The sequence below is a fragment of the Dreissena polymorpha genome, chromosome 3 (genome assembly GCF_020536995.1).
Source record: "Dreissena polymorpha isolate Duluth1 chromosome 3, UMN_Dpol_1.0, whole genome shotgun sequence".
NCBI lineage: Eukaryota > Metazoa > Mollusca > Bivalvia > Myida > Dreissenidae > Dreissena > Dreissena polymorpha.
Genome location: NC_068357.1, coordinates 144,294,263 through 144,305,541, shown reverse-complemented (window position 1 = coordinate 144,305,541; position 11,279 = coordinate 144,294,263). Strand labels below are relative to the sequence as shown.

General features: G+C 42.2%; 3 protein-coding genes across 3 annotated transcripts; 1 reads left to right on the top strand and 2 right to left on the bottom strand.

Moving 5' to 3' along the window:
* The first annotated feature begins 312 nt into the window (after nucleotides 1-312).
* On the top strand, nucleotides 313-4,697 carry LOC127872664 (neo-calmodulin-like). The gene is made up of 5 exons (XM_052415993.1): nucleotides 313-336; nucleotides 462-492; nucleotides 1,203-1,346; nucleotides 2,651-2,896; nucleotides 4,657-4,697. The coding sequence occupies exons 1-5, from the start codon at nucleotides 313-315 to the stop codon at nucleotides 4,695-4,697; spliced, it is 486 nt and encodes a 161-aa protein (XP_052271953.1).
* Nucleotides 4,698-6,235: 1,538 nt separating this feature from the next.
* LOC127872663 (uncharacterized) lies at nucleotides 6,236-9,511 on the bottom strand. Its single transcript, XM_052415992.1, has 5 exons — nucleotides 8,955-9,511; nucleotides 8,436-8,880; nucleotides 7,000-8,291; nucleotides 6,517-6,796; nucleotides 6,236-6,388 (listed from the first exon to the last, which is right to left on the bottom strand). Exons 1-5 carry the CDS (start codon nucleotides 9,509-9,511, stop codon nucleotides 6,236-6,238), a joined length of 2,727 nt encoding a protein of 908 aa, XP_052271952.1.
* Nucleotides 9,512-9,978: 467 nt separating this feature from the next.
* Nucleotides 9,979-11,279, bottom strand: LOC127872662 (uncharacterized). Its single transcript, XM_052415991.1, has 2 exons — nucleotides 10,750-11,279; nucleotides 9,979-10,687 (listed from the first exon to the last, which is right to left on the bottom strand). Exons 1-2 carry the CDS (start codon nucleotides 11,277-11,279, stop codon nucleotides 9,979-9,981), a joined length of 1,239 nt encoding a protein of 412 aa, XP_052271951.1.

Here is an 11,279-nt window from a genome sequence, read left to right as displayed (position 1 = left end):
TTCATGGATGTATGCATGTGCTGAGCGTAAAAATAAATAGAACTTGTATAACTTGTTAATAGATAAACTAGGTTACAGTTCATGTTATTTTTCGTTCTCCCTTCGACTAAAAATGATACATAAGTGAACAAACTAACACTTACATGTTTAACATCGGAGATGCTGCTAGCAATTGAGCAAAAATGTTTGAAAATATTAAGTTTTGTAGAATACAATTGTTTTGTTGTTATGCATACAAATACAATAAGTGATATATTTGCAGACGGTATATAATTATTTTATAAAAAAATACTTCCTTAATTACACTGCAACATGCCACTCGCAAATCAGACAAGAGTAGGTTCATACATTAGTTGTCTGTTATGACGAAAACTTTTGTAAAATTGGCAACAAAATATTTTAATGTTTATAGTTTCTTTATTATACATTTTATTGTGAAACAATTTCTCCTTTATTTTCAGTTGAGCCAGTTGACAGAAAGCAAAATCAAAGGTATATATCTATTTCCACATAGTGTCTCTTTTCATTTGAACAATCATTAACTTAAATTATATAAATAATTTAAGTATAAACCAGACATGACCAGTGACTTATGAGTGAAATTATGTTAACAATTAATGTATGTGTAACTTGTTTTTTTAAACCTCTTAATGACAGCTATTTAAAGCCTTAAAATTTAATTAAACAAATATCTCATTAACTTCCAAATGCATGTGTATATTAGGTCAATATTAAGACTATGTATTCCGTGTTCATAATGGGATCGACCTTACCTTTAAGGGCCACGGTTGTTTAGTGATTGTTTTGGAATATCGAGTTTAACAAAAATAATGACATTAAACTTTCAACTGAAAACATGTAAAATTGAGTAACAGAAAAACCTTACATTGATGTCGTTTCTTAGTTTTTAATTGTCTCTAAGGGTTACAGTCTGCTTTATGAAACAGCAATCGTCGTAATGAGAAGTTCCCTTAGCACTTTTATCTGGATCACCGACACTTTAAAACATGTATCGTATCATTAGGCTTAATTAACGCTGACCCATTATACGATGGTTTTTTCATTGAGAAAATTATCGTTGACATCGCATGCGTTTTTTTGTAAAGATTTTATAAGGGTTAGCTTGATGATTGGTATTTTTCCAAATAAAGTTCCTGACTAAGGATGTTGGCCAATCCCTCTCAACATGTCTTTCTGTTCAGAGTATCGCGAGGCGTTCAACCTGTTTGACAAGAACCATGACGGTATTATTACCACGCAGAAGCTAGGTCGCGTGCTAAGGGCCATGGGCCTGAACCCCACCGAGATCGAGATACAGGAGATGATAGACGACGTGGATCCCGAGGGTAAGCGATCACGTTAAATGAGCGTCAGCTTTTATATAGAATGTACGTTAGCTTTAATATAGAACGTAAGTGTAAAAGTAGAATGCACGTAGCTTTAATATAGAACGTAAGTTTCAATGTAGAATTTACGTAGCTTTAATATAGAACGTTAGTGGCAAAGTAGAATGCACGTAGCTTTAATATAGAACGTAAGTTTCAATGTAGAATGTATGTAGCTTTAATATAGAACGTAAGGGGCAAAGTAAAGTGTACGTAGCTTTTATATAGAACGTAAGTTTCAGGGCAGAATGTAAGCGTTCCCGTAGAATATTCGCAGGTGTTCACGTAGAACTTGTTAAGTCGGTATTCCATGTGCACGCGAACATGAACGTGAACGTATTTGGGATGCATGTACGTGAAACAAAGATCGTCCGACATTGAATCTCTTAACTGCATTCTATGTGTTCACACAAGAAGCGATTTTTCTAAGCGAGTTTTCTTAATGTAGAGTCATAATCGAGACAGCATGACGCTGGGAATTTTATTTTCGACAGAAGATACTGAACCATTAATTGAAGTAAATAATATAATTAATGTAAAACATCCCAAATGAGATGATTTAGCATTAGGTCAAAACAGGAGTGCATAAATGCAAAGAAAATATGTTGCAGTCTAAAAAAAACTGAACATAGATAGTGTTTCAGGTAAACACTTTTAATACCAAGAATAAAAAGTAATAAAATTCTTCTTGCTATCGTCGTTTCTATACAGAAGCAACACGCTGAATGAATTCACGTAAAGCGAAACAATGAAGCGCCAATAGAGCACATAGAATACTAGCTTAAGCTTTAAATTAAAATGTACGTAAACGTTAAAGTAGAATGTATGTATGCAACGCAGAATTAACTTATGCATTAATATAGAATTAACATTAGCATTCGCGTGGAATATCCTTAGCGTTAGAGTTGAATGTACGTAGTTTTAAGTTTAGTGTTCACGTAAACTGCACGCAAGCTTTATCGTAGAAAGTACGTTAGTGTAAACGCAGCATTTTCTTGAACATGCGTGTAGAAAATACGCGAGCATGTACGTAGAATGTTCGTAAGTTTTTACGTAAAATGTATACTTATATCTTGCATTAATCAGTGATCATTGTTTAGAATTGTGGCATGAGGTTAAATTGTAAATAATTTTGCAATGAATACTTGTTTTGTAGAAGAGGTGTTGTACTTTTGTTCTCCGTTCCATTAAACATTATACATTATCGCTAGATGGATTGAAACCTACTAACACACTACCACTCCTTCAGCTTTCATGTTTTTCAGACACCGGATGCCTCGACTTCGACAGCTTCCTGAACATCGTGGCGAGCCGGAAGTTTGACGACGAGGACCACGAGGACGCGCTCAAGGAGGCCTTCCGGATGTTTGACAAGGATGGCAACGGATACATCGACGCGGAGGAGTTACGCGTGTGCATGATGAACCTTGGCGAAAAGCTAACGCTAGAGGAGGTAGAAGAAATGATCCGGGAGGTCGACATTGACTTTGATGGCCGCATGAATTATGAAGGTGAGAGTGAAAATGTGCTGCTTTGCTGGAAACCATTTTAATCACGTCAAACGTCATCTAGGGAAACATATAAGAAATTATTTTATACGAGCCAACGACCCGTTTTCATCAACCATTCTTAGACTATGAATGTTATCGAAAACTGCAATCATGTTACAATTCTACAACATGTAGAATTGAGTTGCACATGGCTAACTTGTATTACAATAATCTCACAATGCGTCGTGTGTTCTATATGTGAAACACGATACTAGTATATTATAACTCTTCAATTGTATAATTTTCGGGATCATATTTTGCTGTAAGAAAGCGTTGTTAAATACATTATTATAGGTATAACATACATACAAATACACGGCAACAAGTAAATATTAGCCGCGTTCTGAGAAAACTGGGCTTAATGCATGTGCGTAAAGTGTCGTCCCAGATTAGCCTGAGCAGTCCGCACAGGCTTATCAGGAACGACACTTTCCGCTTTTATGACATGTTTCGTTTAAATGAAGTCTCTTCTTAGCAAAAATCCAATTTAGGCGGAAAGTTTCGTCCCTGATTCTTTGCGTATGTAAACTTCATGAAATTAGAGGCAATTCAAAGTTACCATGGTATGTGAAAGCCATCACGCTTATTTTTAGAACAATACTTATCTACTTCTTATACGTCAAACAGATAAATCATACATTGTTATAACAACACGGGTGTATCATGTATGAGCTCGTCAAAGTATGTCGATGTGCTAAAGTAATTATTCGCTCATTCTTCTGCAATGACCCGAATTAATCCAAGTAGACGAATTGTGATGAGATTCACGTTATGATTTTGATAAATGCCAAGAAATAACTTGACATGTTTTCAATGATATTATATGGCATTATTAATGAGAATGTGTCGGCAACTAGTTGCGTATGATAATAAATAATGCAAGGTCGTGAGTCTCTGATCTGTTAGTGCAAAAATGTAAACGCATACATGTTGATCTTTGCTTTTGTACTAATATTGTAAATATAAAATATGAGTCAAGTCGTGCAAAAATGGGTCTTATGTCATATGCCGCTAGCGTTGCTCAAGACCAGCCTACGCAGTTACGCACGACGTCTGGTAAGGAGCTATGCTGTCCACTATAAAGAATCGCAAGGCTATGTGGTCGCATTAGCGGACATCCTGACCAGATAATTCCTGACCAAACTGGTAGCATATTGTATAAGACCCATGATCGCACGACGAGGCTTAATTTATATTCATAAAAATATATTAATAAAAGTGGTAATATTATGTAACATAGCCTCACTCGTCTAATATACTACCTCTTCTGATTATGATCATAATATGAAACAGTGCTGAGCACTAAATGGCCATTTACTCTTGCATGAACAGCTTGTTACAGTAGCAGTATGGTACAACAACAAAAAATCACTTTATGAACATATGCGCATTCAGTCAATATCCTAAATATTCTCGTCGTTCAAAGGGTATTTTGTCCAATTGAAGTATTATATTTGTATAACAGCGAATATAAGTATAATGTTTTGAAAGGAATTTATTAAGTACATAAATATTTATTAATCTGGGATCGAATCTGTTTTATATGACTGAAAAACAACACACAATTTACCTACGAGATCATTTTCATATGACGTTGAACATTAAAAGATCTGACACCGATATGATACAAAAATGCACGTCATGATTTAAGTTTATTTTTCAATGTACATCATGCCACTAACTATTTAGAATCCGACATACATTATTTTGTTCTTTTTCAGAGTTCGTCCAACTGATGTGCTCAAAGTATGCCCTGGAATAAACAACTTCAGTGCTCACAATTGCTCGGTATGAGCACATATATTTGCTCAATTATGATAGATGCGTGTTAACGTGCGTTCTCGTGTTTCCTTCGTCTAAACAGACGGAAAATGGACTGCTCCGCGTACATTATTGGTGAACAACCGGACAGACAGTGGATTATTTCACCGCGACCCTTTCATTATTTGTGCATAACGCACGGACGGTGCCTCCGGGCCTCCCTCCTTATTGGTCCAAAACGCACGAACAGTTGGAAATTTCACGTGTAACCCAAGATTAACCCACGTATAATGCATGGACAGTTATACATTTAACATGTGGCCCTTGCATTGTTGGTACATAACTCGTCTTCGTTGATTTTTATGTGTATTCCGTGCATTATTGGTTAATCACGCACGGGCAGTGGGTTAATTCACGTGCGCCCCGTACATTATTTGTGAATAACACATGGAAATTTGTTATTTCCCTGACGTTATTGGTGTATGATGCTCTTGCTCACTGTACGGCTGAAGAGTTATTCGTGCACAATGAATCACAGACATTGAACATGCATCAAATTAATTGTTAATTTTTGTTCAAACAACAACTGCATTATTTGTCATAAAATGACCGTACAGTGTGAATGTACACAGATGTTCAGTCTGAAAAAAATCTATGTTGACGAAAGGACTTTAGAGTTGTTTAAGGTTTGTTATTATTATTGACACGATATAGTAGTTAAGTACGATCGATGTATTACTTGGTATCAAAGCACATGTTAAAGATGATGCATCTGTAAAATTAAAGTTTGTTTTGCAAATAAACGCAAACTTTTTGATTTACATTTAAAAAATACTAAGGATATAATATTTAAAGTCATCTTAAAACTTAAGAGTGTTTTATTTCCTATTTAGCCGGCCCGTCGACTGAAAAGTTCGTTTGTATTTCGATGGTGTTCGGACTATTGGTAAAAGATATCCGAGTCCTCGGAGCTTGCCGTGTCGGCACATGGAAATATTTTCATGGAGCCAATTTGTTCGACTTTGAAATGTATTTATTCAAAATGGAAATGACGAACATTAAAGAAGCTGAAACGTGTTTTTCCTCCAAATGCATCTCGTGAATTTGTTTTTCGTGTCAGTATTACCAGTAAGGATTAGACATGTACATACTTCGTGGAATGGAAAACGGTGCTAATATGTTTTGAAACTAGAAAACACACAAACAAATTATATAATGAGCTGCATTTTCAATACATTTCATCACGTTGACACACAAAAAACAAGAGGGCCTGAAAGGCCCAAAGTCGCTCACCTGAGATAACAAGATATTATTGAGACAAATCTTCTGACCAAGTTTCATAAAGATCGGAAAATAAATGTGTCCTCTAGAGTGTTAACAAGGTTTTACTATTTGTTTGAATACAGTCTAACCAATCTGTGCTGGTTGTAGACTGCTCCTCTACCAACATCAACAGCATTGATGCCGCCGTCTTAGAATGTTTCGGCCCTTTTAATTCCATGAACATTCTGGTAGCGGTGGGCCCACAGTGATGATCAGTCACTGCGTGTTGGTTGATTGCCTCCAGCTCTTCTCCTCTCGCCTTAGCCACAGCCAGCTTGATGCCCGTTCAGCTGCTTGGCTCAGTCTCTGAACAGCCACTTGTCTCTCCCTGCCAGTAGTTCCAACTGCTGTCATCAGCCTGTGTACGGACTGCGAACAGAACCCTCTCACGCCAACTTCCACGGGAAAAGCCAAGTACGCGAGCCTTGTTGCTTGCACAGATCCGTGAGTTATGTGTACTTTGCCTTCTTCCGCTCGTAGGCCTCTTCACATCTTGCCTCCCATGGTACTGTCAGCTCTATGGCGACGAGCTTCTTTCCTGTCTCAGACCACAGTACACTATCTGGTCGTAGGGACGTCTGAACCACGTTTGGGAAAAAATGCCTTCTACCAAGGTCAACTTCCATCTTCCAGTTTCTCGTGCCATCAAGAATTGATGCTTTTGTTGGTTTCTGTGTCTTCATGGTCTCACCCGATTTGACGAAAGCGATGTGCCCATGGCGGGTGTAATTACCACGTTTCTTCTTTCGTTCCTTCTCTAGCCAGTCAGCCAACTCTCTGAGGACCAAGTCATGTCTCCATCTATATCTCCCTGTGCCAGTGCCGTAGTACAAGATGACAGAACATGCTCTAGAGTGCCTACTCTGTCACACAGGCTGCATTTTGGATCTTCTGCGAGTCCCCATCGGCACAAGTTCGCTGGGGATGGGAGTAGGTCATAGACAGACCTGTGAAGAAAGGAAAACAGAAAAGGCTCATACTTCCAGATGTCTCCCAAGGTCAACTTCCTGTCTGCGGTTTCCCATGTGGTCCATGCTCCCTGCGCTCCCATTTGTACAGCCCTTGCTTGTCTGGCATTTTCTTCTACTCTCCTGACCTCAGACTGGATCATCGCACGCCTCTCTTTCTGGTCTGATCGGCTCCATAGTACCACCTTTCTCGCACCAATTCCTTCACGTCCAACAGCAGTCACTCCGACAATGTCTTTGTGCTTGGGCGCGTTCTCTGCCTGGCTCACAGACTCTGTCGCTGACCATGTCCTGCTCGTTCGGGTTTGGATCCCTGCCTCCCGGATGAGCTCATCCGGAGAGTCCCTCAAGGTCAACACAAGTCTTGCTTTTGCTGTCTTGAACTCTTCTACCAGTGAAGATAGCGGGAGCTGTAACTTGTTGCTCTTCCCGTAGAGTCCAATACTGGTAAAGCTGGGTGGAACTATTAGCCACTTCTTGAGGTGTCGACTAGTGGTTCTCTCCAGTGCTTTCACTGTTGTGCTGGGTACCTTGTAAAGCATAAACGGCCAGATTAGTCTTGGGAGCAGTGCGTGCTGGTAGAGCCAAGCTTTGAACTTGCCGGGTAGTCCGCAGCAGTCTATCTTCTTGAGACCCTCCTCTACCTGTTGCTCTAACTTCTTGATATTGTCGCGATCTTGTAGGCTTAAATTAAACCACTTGCCCAGGCATTTGATTGGACTTGTCACTATGGAAGGAATCTCTTCGTTCTGCACGTAAAGTTTGAACCTCTCTGTTGCGTATTCTTTCTTTATGACGAGGGATCTGTATTTTGCTGCTTTGAACTTCATTCTTCCCCATGAAGCGACATCCGTCAGGGCTGTCAACATCCATCTAGCTTGGACATGTGTTATTGTCGTCAATGTGAGGTTATCCATCAAGCCTCTGCTAGATGGGAGATATATTCCTGACACGGTCTTTGGTCCACGTGTCTCTCGTTGGGCAGCATTTATCAGCAGGTTCATCCCCATGATGAAGAGAACCACGGAAACTGTGCAGCTAGTAACGATTCCTTTCTCCAACCTCTGCCATCTTGTTAGCTGGTCACCAACAGTAAACTGGAGCTTGATTCCATCCAGGTAACTGGTGATGATTTTCTGTATATGGCCGTCCACATGGTAGTGTCGGAGCGCTGTATAGATGAGCTGGTGTGGAATGGACCCGTATGCGTTGGCCAAGTCGAGCCAAACTACAGTGAGATCTTTCCTCCCTTCCTTTGCTTCACTTATTAGGTGTGTGATAGCACTGGTGTGCTCTATACAGCTCTAGAAACCGGGCACTCCTCCCTTCTGGACCAAAGTGCTAATGTATGCGTTGCCTGTCAGGAAAGATGTAAGTCTTCTTGCAAAGATGGCTAAGAATATTTTCCCCTCGACGTTGAGCAACAAGATCGTTCGGAACTGGTTGACCGTCTTGTAATTGCGTTCCTTTGGTGTAAATATCCCCTCTGCCTCTTTCCAAGCCTCTGGTACATCCTCCTTCCTCCAGTCTACTTTGAGAAGCCTCCATAGACGCTTGAGAAGTAGTGGGCACATCTTGTACACTTTGTACGGGATGGCATTGGGTCCTGGCGCTGAGGCAGCTCTGGCCTTTTTCACAGCTTCCTTCGCCTCGCCTAGCGTTGGTTCCGTCGCATTCTGCTGTTTTTCGGGTTCCTTCGCTGGATCTATTCGGTCGCAGTCTCCTAGCACGTCCTCTCGATTGGGGTCAGAATGGGTCACATGAAGGTAGTTCTCTACTTCCTCTAGTGGAGTTTCCAACTTTCCTGACCTTTCTTTGTCGAGAAGAGATCTGCCGAACTTGTTTGTGTTGGCTGTGAAGGCTGCCCTCTTCTTTGCCAGTTCCCGTGTCTTTCTTCTGCTGTTTTCGGCTTTCCGTAATGATGTCAGCTGTGACCGATCCTCTCTGTGGGTGAACTAGCACAGTACCTTCGTCGCAGCTGCTTGAGTTCACGTCTCAAGTTCTGGATGCGGACTTGCCGCCTGTTTGGTCTTCGAGGTTCCTTTCGCACTCTCTCCTCTTCTAGTCCAAACCTCTCCTTGCCTACTGAATATATCAAGGTTGTGAGGGTGGACAGCTTTCGGTCTACTGGTCCTTGCATGGATGCTTCGAGGATGTTATCTAGGTCCTCGTCCAGTTGGGTCCACGATGTCTTGTCTGAAGCCTTGGGCCACTTAATCCTTGGTTTCCTGGTTCTAGTGGCAGTGTCTTGCTTTGGTCTATCTGGACCGGTCGCCTGGCTTGCTTCAGGGCTGTTTTGAGTCTGTAAGAGCTCTAAAAGGGGGTCATCATCCACCTCGAGATTTCGGAAGGCATCTTGTGAGGTCTCCTGGACGGAGAGTTCTTCAGTACTGTGGGTTGAATCCAGACTGGAGTACTTTTGCGTCTCACTAGCCAAGATGGCTATGCGCTGTCCTTTTGACCTCACACGTTGACAACCTGATTTCCCTTGGTGAATGCGTAGACCGCGTTGGTTCTTGCACATCTTTCCGCACTTACAAGTGACCGATCCATCTCTATTCATAGTCGGTTGGGCAGGCCGTGTCGATTCCATAAAATCCGTCCAAGTGAGTCTATCATCATCCCCCCCCCCCATCTCGGTAGACTTTGGAGGTGTCTTTCATTTGTGGAGTCTGTAGCTGTTTGTTGGGTGTCCCCTCTCGAAGACTGCATTTAGGGATGCTACCCCTAGTGCCCCTGTTCCATCCTAATCCTGGCGCAATCTGTCTCTCCATCGTCACCATTCTGTTCTTGGTTGTCATCCAGTCTTTCCTAGAAGTCACTGGTATCTCCAGATATTGAATTTGTTTGAATACAGTCTAACCAATCTGTGCTTGGTTGTAGACTGCTCCTCTACCAACATCATCAGCATCGATGCCGCCGTCTTAGAATGTTTCGGCCCTTTTAATTCCATGAACATTCTGGTCGCGGTGGGCCCACGGTGATGATCAGTCACTGCGTGTTGGTTGATTGCCTCCAGCTCTTCTCCTCTCGCCTTAGCCACAGCCAGCTTGATGCCGATTCAGCTGCTTCGCTCAGTCTCTGAATAGCCACTTGCCTCTCCCTGCCAGTAGTTCCTACTGCTGTCATCAACCTGTGCACGGACTGCGAACAGAACCCTCTCACGCCAACATCCATGGGAAATAGCCAAGTACGCCAGCCTTGGTGCTTGCACAGATCCATGAGTTCTGTGTACTTTGCCTTCTTCCGCTCGTAGGCCTCTTCACCTCTTGCCCCCCCCCCCCATCGTACTGTCAGCTCTATGGTGACGAGCTTCTTTCCTGTCTCTGACCACAGTAAAATATCTGGTCGTAAGGTCGTCTGAACCACGTTTGGGAAAAAATGCCTTCTACCAAGGTCAACTTCCATCTTCCAGTCTCTCGTGCCATCAATAATTGATGCTTTTGTTGGTTTCTGTGTCTTCATGGTCTCAACCGATTTGACGAAAGCGATGTGCCCATGGCGGGGGTAATTACCACGTTCCTTCGTTCGTTCCTTCTCTAGCCAGTCAGCCAGCTCTCTGAGGACCAAGTCATGCCTCCATCTATATCTTTCCTGTGTCAGTGCTGTAGCACAAGATGACAGAACATGCTCTAGGGTGCCTACTCTGTCACACAGGCTGCATTTTGGATCTTCTGCGAGACCCATCGGCCCAAATTCGCTGGGGATGGGAGTAGGTCATAGACAAACCTAAGAAGAAAGGAAAACAGAAAAAGCTTATACTTCCAGATGTCTCCCCAGGTCAACTTCCTGTTTGCGGTTTCCCATGTGGTCCATGCTCCCTGCGCTCCCATTTGTACAGCCCTTGCTTGTCTGGCATTTTCTTCTATTCTCCTGACCTCAGACTGGATCATCGCACGCCTCTCTTTCTGGTCTGATCGGCTCCACAGTACCACCTTTCTCGCACCAATTTCTTCACGTCCAACAGCAGTCACTCCGACAATGTCTTTGTGCTTGAGCGCGTGTTCTGCCTGGCTCACAGACTCTGTCGCTGACCATTTCCTGCTCGTTCGGGTTTGGATCCCTGCCTCCCGGATGAGCTCATCCGGTGAGTCCCTCAAGGTCAAAACAAGTCTTGCTTTTGCTGTCGTGAACTCTTCTTCCAGTGAAGATAGCGGGAGCTGTAACTTGTTGCTCTTCCCGTAGAGTCCAATACTGGTAAAGCTGGGTGGAACTCCTAGCCACTTCCTGAAGTGTCGACTAGTGGTTCTCTCCAGGGCTTCCACTGTTGTGCTGGGTACCTCATAAAGCAT

Bases quoted from the DNA above. Each gene is read 5' to 3' on its own strand.
- LOC127872662 (XM_052415991.1), bottom strand. From the start codon at position 11,279: ATGCTTTATGAGGTACCCAGCACAACAGTGGAAGCCCTGGAGAGAACC. The intron at 10,688-10,749 runs GTATAAGCTTTT...TCCCATCCCCAG, and splicing joins ACCTGGGGAGACATCTGGAA to CGAATTTGGGCCGATGGGTC.
- LOC127872664 (XM_052415993.1), top strand. From the start codon at position 313: ATGCCACTCGCAAATCAGACAAGA. The intron at 493-1,202 runs GTATATATCTAT...CTTTCTGTTCAG, and splicing joins GACAGAAAGCAAAATCAAAG to AGTATCGCGAGGCGTTCAAC. The intron at 1,347-2,650 runs GTAAGCGATCAC...CATGTTTTTCAG, and splicing joins AGACGACGTGGATCCCGAGG to ACACCGGATGCCTCGACTTC.
- LOC127872663 (XM_052415992.1), bottom strand. From the start codon at position 9,511: ATGTGCAAGAACCAACGCGGTCTACGCATTCACCAAGGGAAATCAGGT. The intron at 8,881-8,954 runs GTACTGTGCTAG...AAACAGCAGAAG, and splicing joins CTCAAGCAGCTGCGACGAAG to AAAGACACGGGAACTGGCAA. The intron at 8,292-8,435 runs GTCAACCAGTTC...CCCGGTTTCTAG, and splicing joins AGGAACGCAATTACAAGACG to AGCTGTATAGAGCACACCAG.